The 20,202-nt window shown below is 45.1% G+C and overlaps 1 protein-coding gene across 5 annotated transcripts in view; it reads left to right on the top strand.

The window, feature by feature from the left end:
- The window catches only part of kif2a (kinesin family member 2a), a 245,521-nt gene that overhangs the window by 132,068 nt on the left and 93,251 nt on the right, over window positions 1-20,202 (top strand). For all 5 annotated transcript variants that reach the window (XM_072496970.1, XM_072496967.1, XM_072496971.1 and 2 more), the window contains exons 9-10: window positions 9,074-9,236; window positions 15,144-15,234. In XM_072496970.1, coding sequence (XP_072353071.1) covers window positions 9,074-9,236; window positions 15,144-15,234 — 254 coding nt within the window. The remainder of the gene's footprint in view (window positions 1-9,073; window positions 9,237-15,143; window positions 15,235-20,202) is intronic.

Raw genomic sequence — 20,202 nt, 5'->3', positions numbered from 1 at the left:
CCCTTCAGTATAATTTCTAACTTTGCCTCAGTACGTACAAGTCTAGCTCCAGCTAAACAGCTCACAATCATGCAAGTATTTGACTTCTGATTCTCATGGCTATCCACTTGTGAGCAAATGGCCAGGAACCTACGTCTTTTTCCAGACCGGCCTCTGGTTTGGAGAATGTTTTTCTGGGACATTTTACATTTTGCAGTTTTGGTATCTGATGTCTGTTAATGCGATCTCTCATTTGTTTTATAGCTAATCTTAACACAGATGGTTCTGCTTTCTTTAGCTGTACTCTGTATGTCTCCAATTGTAACAATGCTGCTGCTGATTTGTATTCTTCAGCTCTGGTTCCTGAAGATGTAAGATATCCTGACCGTAAGCATTATTAACCCACCTGCAAAATCTCTTAAAATTTGTCTGCATTTGTAAGTGCGTATACCTTGCTCTACAAGGTCACTGATTACCAGGCAGCTTTTACATATTTTCACCCCTCCTGTACCTATGTTTATCATTCACGCACAATTGCATCTTGATATGTTACTTTAATCAAAGTTTGATGGTCTTTAGTCTTCTGCTATCGGTGGGGTAATTATCTCGGTGTACTTGTCCTTATACCTAAAGTTGGAATGAAGCCTAATGTTTGGTGCTGTATTTAAATAAGAAGAGTAGCCCTAATTGCAGGGCTTAAAATGACCCAGGTCCATTTTTCCTTTGTTTAAAAAAAAAAAGGTTGCACAGCATTTGCTTCTTCTTTTTATTCTCTGCAACTAATTTTGCAAGACAAAATATATTTAAAATGAGTGGGAATTAGTTTTTACTATCAGCTGGTATTCACTGCCCCCTAAAAATCTGTTAACTGATTTTAAAGATCCCTGCTTATTTGATTGATGTAATTGTAATTGCTTGCCGTTGGCGTGGCAATCTATAGCAGCTGTTCACTAAGTTTTCATCCCTGTGTGCCTCTTGCCCGCATAAATTCTGCACTTGATTAGATAGGTCTGTCTCTTTTATCACATTTTATTTCACATAAAGGTAATCACTACCAGTTAATTTTTTTCTATGTCTGCAAAGTATCCCTTTGTTTGCCAACCTGTGCTGTTGTTGAACCAAGTCTCAAATACCAACGATGTTGTGGCCTTCCTCTCCAGCAAATAACTCTAGTTCTCCCATTTTATTCCAGGACTCCTAGCATTCATAAGTGGAACTTGAAGCCAATCTTTAACTCACACCTTTCAGATGTTTTTTTATTTTGTTGTGCTGCCTTTGCACCGTTACCTGCCGTATTTCAGCACGGGCAGCACAGTACCACAGTAGGGCGGCATGGTAGCACAGTGGTTAGCACAGTTGCTCCACAGCTCCAGGGCCCCAGGTTCGATTCCCGGCTTGTGTCACTGTCTGTGCAGAGTCTGCACGTTCTCCCCGTGTCTGCGTGGTTTTCCTCTGGGTGCTCCGGTTTCCTCCCCAGTCCAAAGATGTGCAAGTTAGGTGGATTGGCCGTGCTAAATTACCCTTGGTGTCCAAAGAGGTTGGGTGGGGTTACTGGTTTGTTGGGATAGGGTGGAGGTGTGGGCTTAGGTAGGGTGCTCTTTCCAAGAGCCGGTGTAGACTTGATGGGCCGAATGGCCTCCTTCTGCACTGTAAATTCTATGACTCTATGTATTAGTGCCTGGCCTGTACCATATATATCACTTCTACTTAACCATGGTATTGCATTGGAAATAATTGAGAAGTTGAGGCCCCAGAATAGATCCCTGGGCATTCTACTTGTCACATCCTGCCTAACTGAGAATGTTGTCTTTATCCCTATCTGCCTCCCAACTAATTACTGACTTATGTCGCAAGTTGCATCTAATTCCGTGCTGTTCTTTACTGTGAAATAAATATTGCATACGTCTATTGTAATAACTGGTATTTTAGATCTTAAATCTTGTAGTGATTATTTGTAGTTCTGTAGTTGCTAATGCAAGTGATATAAAAACTATATGCTCACATTCCCTCTTCCAGAAACTGTGCCCTTCAGAGCATTAAGACGAAACTGGAGGCAACAGGCATTAAGGAACCAGGAGGCAGGCAGAATTTCATCAGGTAGCAGACAGGAACTAACAAGGTAGCAGGAAAGTGAGAAGTAGTAGGTAGAAAAAAGGCAATTTTTGAAAGGAGCCATGTTTTATTCCAAATATCCAGTTTATTGTAATTTTGGAAATGGGTCAATCTGGAAGTATGTCATAGTGGTGTGAAATTTCATGGATATGTTGGTATGACATTGCTGAAAGTTTCATCAGCATCAGCGGAATGTTTTCCAAAAATGCCCACAAGAGGATTTTCTCTCTCACTTTCAAATTGTTTGTTCTAGACTTTTTTGCATTATATTATTGTCTGATATTTAATTTTCTATCAAACATTCCTGTACAAAACGATGGTCTCTTTGCTTTGGGACTCCTGATCACCACCTTGTTATTGACTGAGCAGAGATGACTTTTAATTCTCGGGCAATAATTGAAACTGAGCATGACTTCTCCCTCGGAATTAGCTATGTCTCTATATTGACACATTCCCAAGGAAAAATTGTGGATATGCTCACCTTGAGGTACTTTATTTGGAAAATATTTTGGCTGTTAATGATATCTATTTGCATTTCTATAGCCCTTTTCAACATCGTAAACCGTCCAAATGCACCTCACTGAAATGCAGAAATGGATTTATACTTTGTGGGGCCCCGGGCTCACCTTCATTTCGCCACCTCCCCCCCCCACACACACAAACACATGATGTCACGCCCCTTATGACCCCACCCACTCTTGCCCACAGAACCCTAAGGCTCGAGCCCTGAAAATACACTATACAAAATAACAATGTGCTATACTTTTCTTTTAAAATTCCAATTAAGGGGCAATTTAGCGTGTCCAATCCATCTGCACATTTTGATTTGATTTATTTTCACATGTACCGAAGTACAGTGAAAAGTATTTTTCTGCAGCCGAGGGAACGTATACAGTACTTACATAGTGGACAAAAAGAATAATCAACAGAGAACATTGACAAATGGTATATCGACAAACAGTGATTGGTTACAGTGCGGAACAAGTGGCCAAACAAAGCAAATACATGAGCATCTTTGAGTTGTGGGAGTGAGACCTACACAGACACTGGGAGAACGTGCAAATCCACACAGACAGTGACCCAAGACCGGGATCGAACCAGGGTACTTGGCGCCGTGAGGCAGCAGTGCTAACCACTGCACAAGCGTGCTGCCCCATGCTTACACTTTTAGGAATTTGTTAATTTCTACATTTTATTTTTTTAAATGGTTAATCCCACCATTAGTCTGTCGGCATTCACTGCAGGGCTGATTAACAAGTGGAGTCACATGGGGAAAATACCACCTTGGTGTCAATGCTTTTTCAAAAAGGTGATTACCTTAAGAATATCCTTTTTGTTAAGTAAAGCAGTTCATAAAAGACCTGATTATTTTCAAAATGCTAGTGATTTTGTTTTCTCACAAATGACCCTCGCCTTGGATCTTCAAGGCAGCTCCTGCCATGCTCATTATCTCCTCATGCTTGATTCGGCACCTCGCTGTTGCTGGCTGGCCTGCACCCAGCTGATCAGTTGGCTCACCATGGCTCACGGCTTTCGCCTGCCACCTCACCCGGTGTTGCTGGCTAGCCCGCAGTTCTGGTTGAGTTGCCCCTCACCTGCTCCACTCAGTGCTCGACGGCTGCTGACCAGCTAGAAATCTGAAATAAAAAGCAAAATGCTGGAGATACCCATCAACCCAGGCAGCATCTTTGAAGAGAAAAATAGTTGACGTTTTAGATGGTCGATCAACCTTCAGTTCTCAAGCATGATTTTCTTTTTCTGAAGTTTTTCATAGAATTTACAGTGCAGAAGGAGGCCATTCAGCCTATCGAGTCTGCACCGGCCCTTGGAAAGAGCACCCTACCCAAGCCCCACACCTCATTCCCATCCCCATCCCCGAAACCCAGTAACCCCACCTAAACCTTTTGGACACTATGGGCAATTTAGCATGGCCAATCCACCTAACCTGCACATCTTTGGACTGTGGGAGAAAACCGGAGCACCCGGAGGAAACCCATGCAGACACGGGGAGAATGTGCAGACTACATACAGACAGTGACCCAAGCTGGGAATCGAACCTGGGATGCTGGAGCTGTGAAGCAACTGTGCTAACCACTATGCTACCATGCTGCCCTTTTTTTGAAATGCTAGACACCATTTATGTAATAATAATAATCTCTTATTGTCACAAGTCGGCTTCAGTGTAGTTACTGTGAAAAGCCCCTAGTCTCCACATTCCGCCACCTGTTTGTGGAGGCCGGTATGGGACTTGAAACCGCACTTCTGGCATTGTTCTACATTGCAAGCCAGCTATTTAACCCACTGTGCTAAACCAGCCCTGTAATGTCTTTTGTAGCTTCCCAGGCATTTTCTCCCCTTGTCCCCCTTTTTATACTACTTTTTTGTCATTGTTCTACATGTTTTCTTTATCTTTTTATTCAGAGATGCAGAGCTGGGCTGAAAAGTGGCAGATGGAGTTTAACTCTGATAAGTGTGAGGTGATTCATTTTGGTAGGACAAATTTAAATGTGGATTACATGGTTAACGATAGGGTTCTGAAGAATGTGGAGGAGCAGGGAGATCTCGGAGTTCATGTCCATACATCTCTGAAAGTTGCCACCCAAGTGGATAGAACCGTGAAGAAAGCCTATTGTGTGTTAGCATTCCCGTGGTGGTCCTGGTCGCGGGAGAATCATTTTTATTGAGAATGGCGACTGCTGACGCATTTTAAATGAGAAGGAAATGAGGCTGTGTGCAGTCTTCTGGTCAGAAGCGGCAGCAGTGAGCAGGTCACGCGTCCTGCACATACACTTGACGTCAAGCGCCCTCTATATATGTGTTTTTGGCACCAAATCGTGTTGGAGCGCTACTTCCATTTCCTAGTCGCTGGCAAGAGAGGCAAGAAGACTATGATGATGAATCATTTTCTTACAAGTAAGAGACGGCCAGAGACAAACACAGGCAGTGCACATATTGGCCAGGATCTCACATCTGAATCTGCTGGACAGACCTCCTGAGCAGTTCAGGGCAGGACAGAGCAGTGCTACTGTTAGCTCTGTACACTGCTCCAGGGCCTCTGGTTAACAGGAAAATACTTAACACAGGAACAAAGCAGTAAAAAGTTGATTTCTTGAGGTATGATATTGTCAATTTTGCCAATGCAAATAAGAATGCAAAGCCCATCTGTGTTATATGCAGGGAAGTACTGGTAAATGCGAGGAGAAGTTTCAGATTTTGAAAGAAATGCTGGGTGAAAAATTCTTTTGAGGTGAGACCTCAGAGTCAATTATTAACTTACAGCTGACTCCAAATGAGAAGACTACGCTGCTGCACCTAACCTGTGATAGCACATTTAAAAACTCTGCAGTAGTTCAAGAAAACCCTCTGCTGGTTGGCACAAAGTAAGATGGTTGTGGTGGTTGGAGGTCAATCATCTCAGCTCCAGGACATCACGGCAGGAGATCCTCAGGGTAGTGTCCGAGGCCCAACCATCTTCAGCTGCTCCATGAACCCTTCCATCATAAGGTCAGAAGTGGGGAAGTTCGCAGATGATTGCACAATAAGGCCAGCAGCGCGGGTTCAATTCCCGTAACAGCCGCCCCGAACAGGCGCCGGAATGTGGCGACTAGGGGCTTTTCACAGTAACTTCATTTGAAGCCTACTTGTGACAATAAGCGATTTTCATTCATTTTCAATATGCAGCACCATTCACGACTCCTCAGATAATGAAGTAGTCCATGTCCGAATGGAGCAAGACTTGAACAATATCCAGGTTTGGGCTGACCATATCCAGGCTTGGGCGGCACGGTAGCACAGTGATAGCAGTGTTGCTTCACAGCTCCAGGGTCCCAGGTTCGATTCCCGACTTGGGTCACTGTCTGTGCGGAGTCTGCATGTTTTCCCCGTGCCTGCGTGGGTCTCCTCCAAGTGCTCCGGTTTCCTCCCACAGCGCACAGATGTGCAGGTTAAATGGATTGACCATCTAAATTGCCCTCAGTGTCTCCCCCCAAAAAAGCTTAGGTGGAGTTACTGTGTCACAGGGATAGGGTGGAGGTGTGGGCTTAAGTAGGGTACTCTTTCCAAGGGCCGGTGCAGAATCAATGGGCCGAATGGCCTCCTTCTGCACTGTAAATTCTAAGATTCTACGTGGCAAGTTACATTCGCACCACACAAGTGCCAGGCAATGGCCATATCCTACAAGAGAGTATCTAACCATAATCCTTTGGCATTCAGTGACATTACCATCGCTGAATCGCCCACTATTAACATCCTGGGGGTTATGTACCATTAATCAAAAATGTAACTGGACTAGCCATATAAAAACTGTGCGCTCCCCCCACCCACCCAGCCTGTCCATCGTCTACAAGGCACAAGTCAGGAGTGTAATGGGATACTCTTCACTTGTCTGGATGAGTGCAGCTCCAACAACACTCAAGAAGCTCAAAACCATCCTGCAACCCGTTTGATTGTTACCCCTTCCGCAAACATTCAATCCCTCCACCACCAATGAACAGTGGCAGCCGTGTGTACCATCTACAAAACAAAAGAACAAAGAACAAAGAAATGTACAGCACAGGAACAGGCCCTTCGGCCCTCCAAGCCCGTGCCGACCATACTGCCCGACTAAACTACAATCTTCTACACTTCCTGGGTCCGTATCCTTCTATTCCCATCCTATTCATATATTTGTCAAGATGCCCCTTAAATGTCCCTATCGTCCCTGCCTCCACTACCTCCTCCGGTAGTGAGTTCCAGGCACCCACTACCCTCTGCGTAAAAAACTTGCCTCGTACATCTACTCTAAACTTTGCCCCTCTCACCTTAAACCTATGCCCCCTAGTAATTGACCCCTCTACCCTGGGGAAAAGCCTCTGACTATCCACTCTGTCTATGCCCCTCATAATTTTGTATACCTCTATCAGGTCGCCCCTCAACCTCCTTCGTTCCAGTGAGAACAAACCGAGTTTATTCAATCGCTCCTCATAGCTTATGCCCTCCATACCAGGCAACATTCTGGTAAATCTCTTCTGCACCCTCTCTAAAGCCTCCACATCCTTCTGGTAGTGTGGCGACCAGAATTGAACACTATACTCCAAGTGTGGCCTAACTAAGGTTCTATACAGCTGCAACATGACTTGCCAATTCTTATACTCAATGCCCCGGCCAATGAAGGCAAGCATGCCGTATGCCTTCTTGACTACCTTCTCCACCTGTGTAGCCCCTTTCAGAGATCTGTGGACCTGTACTCCTAGATCTCTTTGACTTTCAATACTCTTGAGGGTTCTACCATTCACTGTATATTCCCTACCTGCATTAGCCCTTCCAAAATGCATTACCTCACATTTGCACAAGGTGCATTGCAGTACCTCACCAAGCCTCCTTAGGCAACATCTTCTAAACCCACGACCACTACCATCCAGAAGGAGAAGAGTAGCAGATACCTGGAAACACTGCCACCTGGAGGGTCCCTTCCAAGTCACTCACCATCCTGACATGGAAATATATCACTGTTCCTTCACTGTCACTGGGGCACCATCCTGGAAGTCCCTCCCTAACAGCACTGTGGGTGTACCTGAGGGACTGCAGCCATTCAGGAAGGCAGCTCACCACCACCATCTGAAGGAGTGGGCAATAAATGCTGGCCAAGCCAGCGACATCCACATCTTGTAAATGAGTTTTTAAAAAACTAGTGAAATAATCATTTTTTAAGACCAGTTTTCATTTTAATCTGAAATACCAGGAGTTAGTATTTCTACTGGCAGATTAAATCAATTATCTCCTGTTTTTGGAGATCAGTTACAGTATTTGTAACTTGCTATGCTGCATTTTCACTAAAACTACTTGCCTATTCCTGATCTTATCTTTGTAACTTGCCCAAAAATGGAGAAATTCAAGATGGTATTCAGGATCAGGCAGTTTTCTGTAACATTGGTAGTCAATAATAAATGTCAGTGATGCTTACTTTCACATAACCGATTGAACATGTTTAGAAGATTCCAGAGATTTGGGGCGGGATTCTCTTGACACCCCGCTGGGTCGGAGAATCGCCGGGGGGCGGCGTGAATCCCGTCCCCGCCGGCTGCCGAATTCTCCTGCGCCGGGGATTTGGCGGGGGGCGGGAGTCGCGCCGCGCCAGTCGGCGGCCGCTGTCAGCGCCCCCCCCCCTGGCGATTCTCCGGCCCGCGGTGGGCCTAGTGGCCGCCCTTTTTCGGCCAGTCCCGCCGGCGTATATTACACCAGGTATTTGCCGGCGGGACCTGGCTGTGCGGGCGGCCTCCGGGGTCCTCGGTGAGGGGGGGGGACGCGGGGGATCTGGTCCCGGGAGGTGCCCCCACTGTGTCCTGGCCCGTGGCGCAAACCACTCCGGTGCTGGCCTAGCCCTGAAGGTGCGGAGAGTTCCTCACCTTTGGGGCGGCCGCCGGAATGGCTCACGCCACTCCTCGGCGCCGGAGTTGCCCGCCCCGCCGATTCCCACAGAATCCTGTCCTTGATTTCTAGATTCATACCTATCGGTGTGCTCCTCCTTGGTAATGTTACTGTTTATATACAATCTGCAGTTGCAGAACCTGTAACTTTACTTATGTTTAGGCTCATGACTCAAGATCTATGCCAAGTTGTACAATCAACTCAATGGAAGATATTGTTCTTAGAATCAAAGTCTCCTGCATTTATTCCCTTCGATGGGGCTGGTGACAGATGCTTTTGTAATACTGCTGATGGGGCTCAACTCGGGACTTTTAACCTCGGGCCACTAGGAACTCAGTTATTTCTGGTTGACCTCTGTGCTGAAGCTTTCATTGGCACTACGCAAAACCCGATCGCTTTTTAGAAAATGTGATTGTGATCAGACATGCAGAATGATTCCTCATGATAAATAACTGTTTTAAGAAGCTGATTCAACATTGTTTTGGGAAGAAAATTCCTGTCCAATGAAGAGAGATTTGTTCAACCAACACGGCAGCATGCGAAGTGAAGAATAACTCCTTGCATTAATCTCTTTCAGAAAATGCAATCCGAGATCTTGATGTACTCACAATTCCCAGTAAGGATGTTGTAATGGTTCATGAACCGAAACAAAAAGTGGATTTAACAAAGTACTTAGAAAACCAAACTTTTCGTTTTGACTATGCCTTTGATGAAACTGCTACTAATGAAATGGTTTACAGGTAAGCAACATTTATTATTTTTAAGGAACATTGCCTATTAACTGACAAACTTGAAAATGGGTGTTGATTATGTTAATGCAAATGATCAAGCAATAATATGCTCTTGAGCTAAACTGAGCTGAAATTCCGTGAATTGATCTCTAGGATGATTTAACTGTTGAAAGTTAGTGCAGGTAAGTATATTTTCTTTTGTTAAAGCTTCAAATACTTTTGGAAAGATTTACTTCAAAGTATCGCTGCTTTGGTGTCATTGAATCATTGAAACTTATCGTTTTAAAAGAACACTGAATCCAAAGTCTGCTGTTGTGCCCTGGGATTTGTTTTGTTTTTCTCTCATTTCTGCCACAATGGTGGCAAATAACTTCTTTAATTTCACAGTCACTGGAAGCCCTCCTATTACCTTACCTACATGGTCCACATGACTTGTACTTCGTTTGCAATGTATTTGATGCGATGTTCACTGAATGATAAATACAAAAGTACACCATTTGAGCCATTGCGTCAGCCCTTTGAAGGTTCTATCTAATTAGTCTTGCTCCCTTGTACTTTCCCCATATCCTTGCAAATTTTCCTTTCAAGCATATATCCAATTCCCTTTATGTTTGCATCTTCATTTTTCCTCCCACTCACCCCATCTTTATTATTTCTTCATTATTTTATTTCCCTTTTTAATCACCTTTCTTTCATTCTGCATCATAATCAGCAAATTGGACATGCAAATTTTAGCTGGCTTAGGTTTTGCATTGAGACAATCATATTTACATCTTTATGTTACACAATGAGTCAGACACATCACTGACCATTCAAGTCCATGATGGGGCAGAAAAGGTTAAGGGCAGGTTACTTAGACTAGGTTTTTAGTCCCTTGAATACAGAAGATGAAGGGGTGATTTAGTTGAAGTGTTTAAGGTAATAAAAGGAATGCATTGAGAGAAACTATTTTCTCTGGTGAGAGTCCAGTACATAGGGACATAACCTATTTTGCAGTTCTTGTATTCTTCTGATGCCTGCTATTTTTGTTGAGGCTCCCTTAGACTATCAATTTCACCGGGTGTAAAAGTTATAGTTGTTGATGAAAGATGGGCCTACTACTTAGTGTTACTTTTATGGTCAATCAGAAATGCACTGACTATGAGAACAGCAAGGTTGCTGTTTGGGCAGTTTTACACCAAAGTATCTTGCACACCAGGTATTTTAAAAAGCCTTTTAATGACTATTAGCAATGTTTACTGACTTGAAATAATGTAAAATGTATTTTTCAAAAGTAATTGCAAAATCAGAACAGAGAAAAACCCAGGAAGGAGAGGCTGGGAGAAAAGGGGAAAGAAAATAGTTAAAAACGTGGAAGCAATCCGGAGTGGACGACCCAGGGGGACTGCTAATGCGTGTTTGGCATAAATATTTCTCCCTTGGGCAATGCTAAAATTTTGTATCTACTATCTGCCCATCTTGTTACACAGAAGTATATTTTTTAATGATTATCTCTAATGTTTTATTAAAATAAAACCTGTCAATCACAAGATATTTGGCGGGATTCTCCGATCCCGCGCCAGGTCGGAGAATCTCCGGCGGGCTGCGTGAATCGCGCCATGCCCACCGAATCGGCGCCATTGGAGCCGGCGTGGTTGGTGCGGTCCCCCTGCAATTCTCCGGCCCGGATGGGCCAAGCAGCCGTAAAAAAAAAAAAGAGTCCCGCCGGCGCCGTTCTAACCTTCTCTGAGCCTGCGGGGCCTCGGCGTTGAAGAGTCCAGGGGCAGTCTGTGGGGGGGGAAACGGGGGGTTCGACCGGAGGGGGGGGGGCCTCCGATGTGGCCTGGCCCGCGATCGGGATCCACCGATTGGCGGGCAGGCCTCCTTTCTTCCGCGCCGGCGCCTGTGCTCCTGCGCCATGCTGGGTCGGGGCCGGCGCGGACAAGGGAGACACCGCGCATGTGCGGAAATCGCACCGGTGGGACTGCGCATGCGCGGGTTCACGCCGGACCCACTGCAAATGCGCACATCCCCCAGCGCCCATTCCACGGCTGGGTCAGCTGGAGTGGCGTGAACCGCTCCAGCGCCCTGCTAGCCCCCTGTAGGGGCCAGAGTTGCTGATCCTGGGGCGGTGTTGACGCCGTCATGAAATGCGACGGCGTTTCCGACGGCGTCAACACTTAGCCTCAGGATCAGAGAATCCAGCCCAGTATCTTTCAAACCACAATGTCAAATATAATCAAAGTTGCCACCAAGGCAGCCATTCAAGTCATATTTTTCATACTTTCCAGTGGCTTTCTTGGTTTCCCATCAGCCTATCAAAGTATTGAAGTAAATTTGTAAAAAAATCAGTAAGGACTATGAACCTTCTCATCATTCTGTCTATAATTTTTTAATTTCGTGTGCCCAATTTCTTTTCCAATTAAGTGGCAATTTTAGCGTGGCCAATCGACCTACCCTGCACATCTTAGAGTTGTGGGGGTGAGACTCCGCAGACACTGGGAGAATGTGCAAACTCCAAACAGACAGTAACCCGGGGCTGTGATCGAACTCCGGTCCTCGGCGCCGTGAGGCAGCAGGGCCAACCATTGAGGCACTGTGCTGCCCATGTTTGCAATGATGTACACCAGAGAAGATACTTCCCTAGTCAGTCATTTCTAGTATAGCTATAACATTAACAGCTAAGAAACAAATGTGAAATATTGCCTAGTTATGACCTAGTTTCACAAAACTGGGCAAATTCACCCCTGCTAATTAATGTCTTGTCAGCCACCGTCTAATTGCCAATAATGGCAGGAATTATCAACGCCTTGTCAAGCAATATCTGTTCTCCAATAATCTGTCCAGTGCTGAATTTGGGTTTTACCAAATCACTTGACTCCACTCATCAACAAGATTGAAACTTAGACATGATCTGAACACCAGGGAAGAGGTGAGAGTAATCATTTTCAACAGCTTCCTCAATTACTTTTCCTTTCTCATTAAGGTCAGGAGTCAGTGTTCAACTCCATTCACAACTTCTGATGATAAGAGCTGGTTTAGCTCAGTGGCTAGACAGCTGGTTTGTGACGCAGAACAAGGCCAGCAGCGCGGGTTCAATTCCCGTACCAGCTGAGAATTCGGAATTCTCCCTCTGTGTACCCGGACAGGCGCCGGAATGTGGCGACTTGGGGCTTTTCACAGTAACTTCATTGCAGTGTTAATGTAAGCCTACTTGTGACAATAAAGATTATTTATTTTATAAAGCAGTTCTTGCCAACATATTGCAGGAACTGGGTAGTATTCAGGCCTTTGGTGACAGGTTATGACCATCTCAAATAAAGGAGAGATGACCTTCAATGGCATTGCCATTCAATTGAATTCCCACATCAATATTTCTGTGGGGTCACCATTTATTCAGTCTAAACTGGAAACATATAATACTGTGACTAGCAGAACAGAGGCTGGGTACTCTGTGTTTTACAGGCTAACACCTCAAAAGTTTTTCCACCATCTACAAATCAAGCATATAAAGAAATGTGCATTGCTTGCCAGGATGGGTGCAGCACAGCATCACTTGAATTTCAACATATTTCAAGAAAGTTCACTTATCAGCACTCTTAGCGGCCTCTATCCAATGACCCCATGACTGGAGGACTGTAGCTGCAATGTGCATAATCTACAAGATGCCCTGCAGCAACTCCATAAGGTTAGTCAACAACGCCTTCAATTTCTTCCATCAAAGAACCAGAAGAGTAGAAATCATGTGGGAATACCATCACATAATTTTCCCCTGTCAGGCACTATCCATATATTGTTCTTTGTTTGGGCTGGGCCAATATCCTGGAATTGCTTACGTAATACTGTTGTGGCAACATCACCAGCACAAGAAATATATCTGCAAGTTTGTGCAGTAGAACAACACCCTCTAAACATGACAATTTGAAAGAAAGTGAACTTTCTCGAAATGTGTTGAAATTCAAGTGATGCTGCTGCTGCACCCATCCAGGTGATCAATGCATGTTCCCCAAAACATGTAATTAGTAAAAAAAAACATTGAAATGAAAATCAGGGTTCAGGAAGGAAATAAGATGCATTGCGGTAACCATCATTCCACTTTCTTCTGTGGAATTAGAATACTCGATCCACTGAGTGGAGCGGCAGAAAAAAATTGTTTTTAAGTGTAAGCCATTAAATAAGAACCCTGAACCAAAGATGTTTTGTGAATTCAAAAAATGAGATCAAGGACTATGACTAATTTTTAAAAGTTCTTTCATTGGATGTGGGGTCGCTGTTTGGGCCAGCACTTATTGCCCATCACTAATTGCCCTTGAACCGAATGGCATGCTCGGTGAAGACTTTGAAGTGTCAACCACATTTCTGTGGTTCTGGAGTTGCGTGTAGGCCAGACAGATAAGGACGGCAGATTTCCTTCCCTAAAGGACATTAATGAACCAGATGGGTTTTTACAACAATCAACAATGGTTTAATTTTTTTTATTGAATTCAAATTTCACCATCTGGCATGGTGGCATTCAAACCCAGGTCCTCCGGGAATAATCCTGGGTCTCTGGATTGCTAGTCCTGTGACAATACCATTATGCCATCACTTCCCCTTAATGTGGCTTAAACATGGGGAATCATAAATAGTCTTTTAGAGCGGGTGAATAAATGTAACATAGCTAAGTAAGCTGTGGTTCATTTTGATAAGGGTGTTGTTTTGTCCAAGACCCACTTCCTGCTTGCACAATCTAATTGCTAGTTAACTGCTGGCCCTCAACTTCCATTCCTCCTCCCAATGTTAGCTGACATTGTTAAAGTCTGTTCTTTAAATCTGTCACCACCCTTCTCTTCAAAGCACCATCAACCATTGATGCATTCATCTCGGTGAACTACAGCCGCATCTCCAAATTCCCATTCCTCTGAATTCCTTGAACATGTTGTTACCTCCCAAATTGGTGCCCAAATTCCATGTTTGAATCTCCAATCACCCCGGATTTTTACCCCTGTTGTGCTCCCAAAACTGTTCTTTTCACAAGTAGCATCCTAAGTAGCTGTAACAAATATAAACAACCCCTCCATATCTCTCTAGATCTGTCTTCAGCTTTTTACACGGTTGACCACACCACCCTCCTCCACTGCCACTCCATCTAGGTGAGACTACACAGCTCCGATTCCTTATCTGTCTAATTGTATCCAGACTATCACCTGCAATGGTTTCCCTTTGGGAAGGGGCTTTTCACAGTAACTTCATTTGAAGCCTACTTGTAATAATAAGCGATTTTCATTTCATTTCCTACTCCTGCACCATTAGCTATGGCATCCTCAAGGATCTATCCTTAGCCCTTTCCTATTTCTCAGCTACATGCTGCCCCTCAGCAACGTCATCTGAAAACACGGTGTGACTTTTGACACAAGTACGCTAATGGTATCCAGCTCTACCTCAGCACCAGCTTACAAAAGATAATTTGATATTTATCTGAAGATAAATTTTGTGGAAGCTATGAGGAAAAAGATGAGACGAGGTGAAATGCTGTTGCAGAGCTGACAATGGCCTGAATGCCACCTCCTAAGCTGTAATCATTCTATGATTCTATGAAAAATCTGTAGGGGCTGGCTAGGTCAGTTGAAAATTTCAGTGCTGAGATTGATAGATTTTAGGTCAGCAAAGCTATTGAGGGATATGGATCAAAGTGATTAAATGTAATTAAGATGTAAATCAAGCATGGTCTAACTGAATGGCAGAGCAGGCTTGAGGCCCACTCCCGTTCCTATATTTCTGAGGAAAACATAGGAAAGTTTGGGGTAAAGGTGAAGGGACAACAAAACAGCTGAAGTACCTGCATGTTAACCAGAAATTGTAAATCAACTCTGGGAGGTAAGATGCATATTTTTCAAATATAAATAACAGAGAGGGATTCTTGAATGCATGCTTTTAAATTTTATTTTTGGTCTTCAGGTTTACAGCTAGACCTCTGGTGGAGACAATATTTGACAGAGGAATGGCAACTTGCTTTGCATATGGTCAGACTGGAAGTGGAAAAACACATGTAAGTATTTTCTTTACAATCAAGTTCTAATATCTCTTGATTCATCAGCAAATTAGGTTTAATTAGATTCCAGAGATAATCTCAAGTGAGAGAAGCATGGTTAATACTTGATTTAGGCATCTAAATATGAAATCATTTTACTTGATCTCTGGCAGTAATGGATTTTCAAAAGATTTTGTAAGATTTTAGGATTTTGGGGTGTAAAATCCTTCTAATTAAAAGTTATACATTCCGAATTCTTAATTTCGAACACTAGGGTCCTCAGTTGTGCTTGACCTAACAAGGTACGAATAACTAGAATATATGAATCAAGCAGAATTTATGAAGCAAGCTAGTATATATACTTAAATGAAGCATGAAGGCAACATGAAGTCCCTCATCCCTCAGGCTCCTAGGAGTCCTTGAGCTTTGCTGGCACAGGTGATATTCTTTCTCGTCTTTGTCCTTGAAGTGACATTGAACTGTTTCCAGAAGAGTCATACCCCTGAAGCCTTGATAACACTGTGCAAACAAAGATTAACATTTTCCATATTTTATCCCCGTTTCTCATTATTGCAGGATCCCATATTGGGAAATAGTCCAAATTCACCTCTTCCATTGTCTGGAGGAACAAGTCAACTTGTGTTACCCCACTTCTGTAACTAGAGTGATATAGATTAAAGACAAGTGTTCTTCCCTTGGGTTCCCCAGAGTTTACATCTCATTGTGAACAAATAGAATGTTTCCTTTAGATACAGCAGTCATAAACCAAGTTACATCCTACTGTCAACATATTTTAACTCCAGCCCTGGAGATGCTAAAACCGTGAAGAACAAATGTTAAAAGCAATTCATAATGTTAAACCAGAAAGAAAATGTTTCCTCTAATCCAGATGTTCTATCTGCAAATATAGCTAAACAATTAAATCAATGCATGGGTTTTGCTTCAAAGATAAAGCCATCCAAAGTTCAAACTGCTTTTTTTTTTTAATAAACATTTTATTGAGGTATTTTTGGTTTAACAACAACAAAATAAACAATGTACATGAATTTATATACATAGTCCCACCTTTATTAACTAAACTAAGCTACCCCCCACCCCCACCTTCTGCTGACGATTAATTTTACAAAAAAGAAGTCGACGAACAGTTGCCACCTTCGGGCGGACCCTAACGTTGACCCTCTCAAGGCAAACTTGATTTTCTCCAAACAGAGAAAGCTAGCCATGTCAGATAGCCAGGTCTCCGACTTCAGGGGCTTTGAGTCCCTCCAAGCTAATAATATCCATCTGCGGGCTGCCAGGGAAGCAAAGGCCAGAACGTCTGCCTCTTCTCCTGGATTCCCCGATCTTTCGACACCCCGTAAATCGCCACCTCTGGACTCGGTGCCATCCTTGTTTTCAACACCATGGACATGACATCCGCAAACCCCTGCCAAAATCTCCTAAACTTTGGGCATGTTCAGAACATGTGGACATGGTTCGCTGGTCCTCTCGCACACCTTGCACACCTATCTTCTACGCCAAAGAACCTGCTCATCCGGGCCACTGTCTTGTGAACCTGGTGAACAAACTTAAACTGTACCAGGCTAAGCCTGGCACATGTTGTTGACTCTACTCAGCGCGTCCGCCCAGAGACCTTCCTCTATCTCTCCGCCCAATTCCTCTTCCCACTTGTGCTTCAGCTCCTCCGTCTGCATCCCCTCTGACCCCATGAGTTCCCTGTAGATGTCGGAGACCTTCCCTTCTCCCACCCACACTCCGCTCAAGCATCCCCTTTTTTACTCGCGGGGTCTTGTCCGCCCATACAAAGCCAGTGATCACTTTGTTGACCCGTTTAAAAAACGACTGTGGAATAAAGATGGGGAGACACTGAAAAACAAACCGGAATCTCGGGAGGACCGTCATCTTCACCGCCTGGTCCCTCCCAGTTAATGACAATGGGAGCGCGCCCCACCTCCAAAAATCGTCCTTCATTTGGTCAGATTTAGTTTGTGCAGCCGTTCCCATTCCCGCGCCACTTGGATGCCGAGTTACCGAAAGCTTCCCCCTACTACTCTAAACGGCAGTTCACCCAGTTGCCTCTCCTGTCCCCTTGCCTGGACCGCAAACATCTCACGCTGTTTAGCACATGGCTAAATCGCTGGCTTTGAAAGCAGACCAAGGCAGGCCAGCAGCATGGTTCAATTCCCATAACAGCCTCCCCCGAACAGGCACCGGAATGTGGCGACTAGGGGCTTTTCACAGTAACTTCATTGAAGCCTACTTATGACAATAAGCGATTTTCATTTTCATTTTCCTCATATTTAGTTTATACCCCGAAAACCGGCCAAATTCCCCCCAAATCCTCATGATTTCTTCCATCCCCTCTGCTGGGTCCGATACATCCAGGAGCAGGTTGTCTGCGTACAGCGAGACTCTTTATCCACCCCCCCCCCGGGACCAGCCCCTTGAAGCGCTCAGTGCAATTGCCAGCGGCTTTATGGCTAACACGAACAACAGTGGGGAGAGGGGGCATCCCTGTCTCGTCTCCCGGTGCAGCCTAAAGTAGTCTGATGTTGTCCTATTCGTCCGTACACTTGCCACAGGAGCCTGATACAGCAACCTGACCCAGTCAATAAAGCTCGGCCCAAAACTGAACCATCCCAGTACCTCCCACAGATATTCCCATTCTACTCGATCAAAAACCTTCCCTGCGTCCATTGCGACCACTACCTCCACCTCCCTACCTTCCGGGGGCATCATGATCACGTTTAACAACCTTCTTACATTGGCCACCAACTGCCTTCCCTTAACAAACCCCGTCTGGTCCTCCTCAATAACGTCCGGCACACAGTCCTCAATCCTAGAGGACAAACATTTAGCCAGCAATTTGGCGTCCACATACAAGAGGGATATCAGCCTGTAGGACCCACGTAGCTCCGGGTCCTTGTCCCGCTTCAGGATCAGCAAAATCGTGGCCTGTGACACCGTCGGGGGAAGCACCCCACACTCCCTTGCCTCATTGAATGTCCTCATCAACAGCGGCCCCAATATCCCAGAGAACCTTTTATAGAACCCCACTGGGTACCCGTCCGGCCCCGGGGCTTTACCCTGCTGCATGGCCCTCAGACCCTCCGCTATCTCTTCCATTCCGATCGGAGCCCCCAGCCCTTCTACCAGCTCCCCGTCCACCTTCGGGAAATTCAGCCCCCCTAGGAAGTGCCTCATCCCCTCCAGCCCAGCTGGCGGTTCCGACCTGTACAGCCTACTATAAAACTCCTTGAACGCCTTATTCGCACCTGCTGAGTCTCCAACCAGGCTCCTGTCCCCATCCTTTACTTTCCCTATCTCCCTGGCTGCCTCCCTCTTTCTAAGCTGCTGTGCGAGCATTCTGCGTGCCTTCTCTCCATGCTCATAAATTGCCCCTCTCGTCTTTCTCAGCTGCTCTACCGCCCTCCTTGTGATTAATAAGCTGAACTCCGCCTGTAGCCTCCGCTGTTCTCTTAAAAGCCCTGCCTCTGGGATCTCCGCTGACCTCCTGTCGACCTGTAATATCTCCTTTACAATCGGTCTGTCTCTGCCCTGTCTGCCTTCTCCCTGAGGGCCTGTATCGATATCAACTCCCCTCTAACCACTGCCTTCAATGCCTCCCAGACCACCGCTGCCGAAACTTCCCCCGTGTCGTTGACTTCCAGGTAGTTCTGAATACATTTCCTCAGCCGCCCGCATACCCCTTCGTCAGCTACAGGTCCCACTTCTAACCTCTAATGCGGGCGCTGGTTGCTGTCTTTACTAACCTGTAGGTCAACCCAGTGCGGCGCATGGTCTGAGATTGTAATCGCCGAGTACCCCGCGTCCACCACGCCTCTCAGTAGAGCCCTGCTCAAAATGAAAAAATCAATCCAGGAGTATACTTTATGTACATGAGAGTAGAAGGAGAACTCCTTCACTCTCAGTGCCCAAATCTCCATGGGTCCACCCCACCCCCCCCTTTGGTTTAGACCGGTGTAAACCAGGGTCAATAACTGTGTTGCAGTCTCCTCCCATGACCAACTTATGCAAATCCAAGTTCGGTATTTTCCCCAGCATAGAACTGTACAGCACAGTACAGGCCCTTCGGCCCACGATGTTGTGCCGAACTAGTCTGAAACTAAGATCAAATCAACCTACTCCCAATCATTCTAGTGCACTCCTTATGCCTATCCAATAACCGCTTGAAAGTTCCTAAAGTGTCTGACTCCACGAACATAGCTGGGAGTGCGTTCCACGCCCCAACCACTCTCGGAGTAAAAAACCTACCTCTGACATCCCTCTTATATCTTCCACCATGAACCTTATAGTTATGCCCCCTTGTAACAGCTATATCCACTCGAGGAAAAAGTCGCTGAACATCCACTCTATTTATCCCTCTCATCATCTTATACACCTCAATTAAGTCACCTCTCATCCTCCTTCGCTCCAATGAGAAAAGCCCTAGCTCCCTCAACCTTTCCTCATAAGACCTACCCTCCAATCCAGGCAGCATCCTGGTAAATTTCCTTTGCACCCTTCCAATGCTTCCACATCCTTCCTATAATGAGGTGACCAGAACTGCACACAATACTCCAAATGTGGTCTAACCAAGGTCTTGTACAGTTGCAGCATAACCTGACGCCTCTTAAACTCAATCCCCCTGTTAATAAATGCTAACACACAATAGGCTTTCTTCACGGCTCTATCCACTTGGGTGGCAACTTTCAGAGATGTATGGACATGAACTCCGAGATCTCTTTGCTCCTCCACATTCTTCAGAACCCTGCCTTTAACCCTGTAATCCACATTCAAATTTCTCCTACCAAAATTAATCACCTCACACTTATCAGGGTTAAACTCCATCTGCCACTTTTCAGCCCAGCTCTGCATCCTATCAATGTCTCTTTGCAGCCTACAACAGCCCTCCACATTATCCACTACTCCACCAATCTTGGTGTCATCAGCAAATTTACTAACCCAACCTTCAACTCCATCATC

This window comes from Scyliorhinus torazame, chromosome 3 (genome assembly GCF_047496885.1).
Source record: "Scyliorhinus torazame isolate Kashiwa2021f chromosome 3, sScyTor2.1, whole genome shotgun sequence".
NCBI classification, from domain to species: Eukaryota; Metazoa; Chordata; class Chondrichthyes; order Carcharhiniformes; family Scyliorhinidae; genus Scyliorhinus; species Scyliorhinus torazame.
The sequence above is the reverse complement of the archived record's forward strand: the minus strand, read 5'-3'. Positions and strand labels throughout refer to the sequence as shown.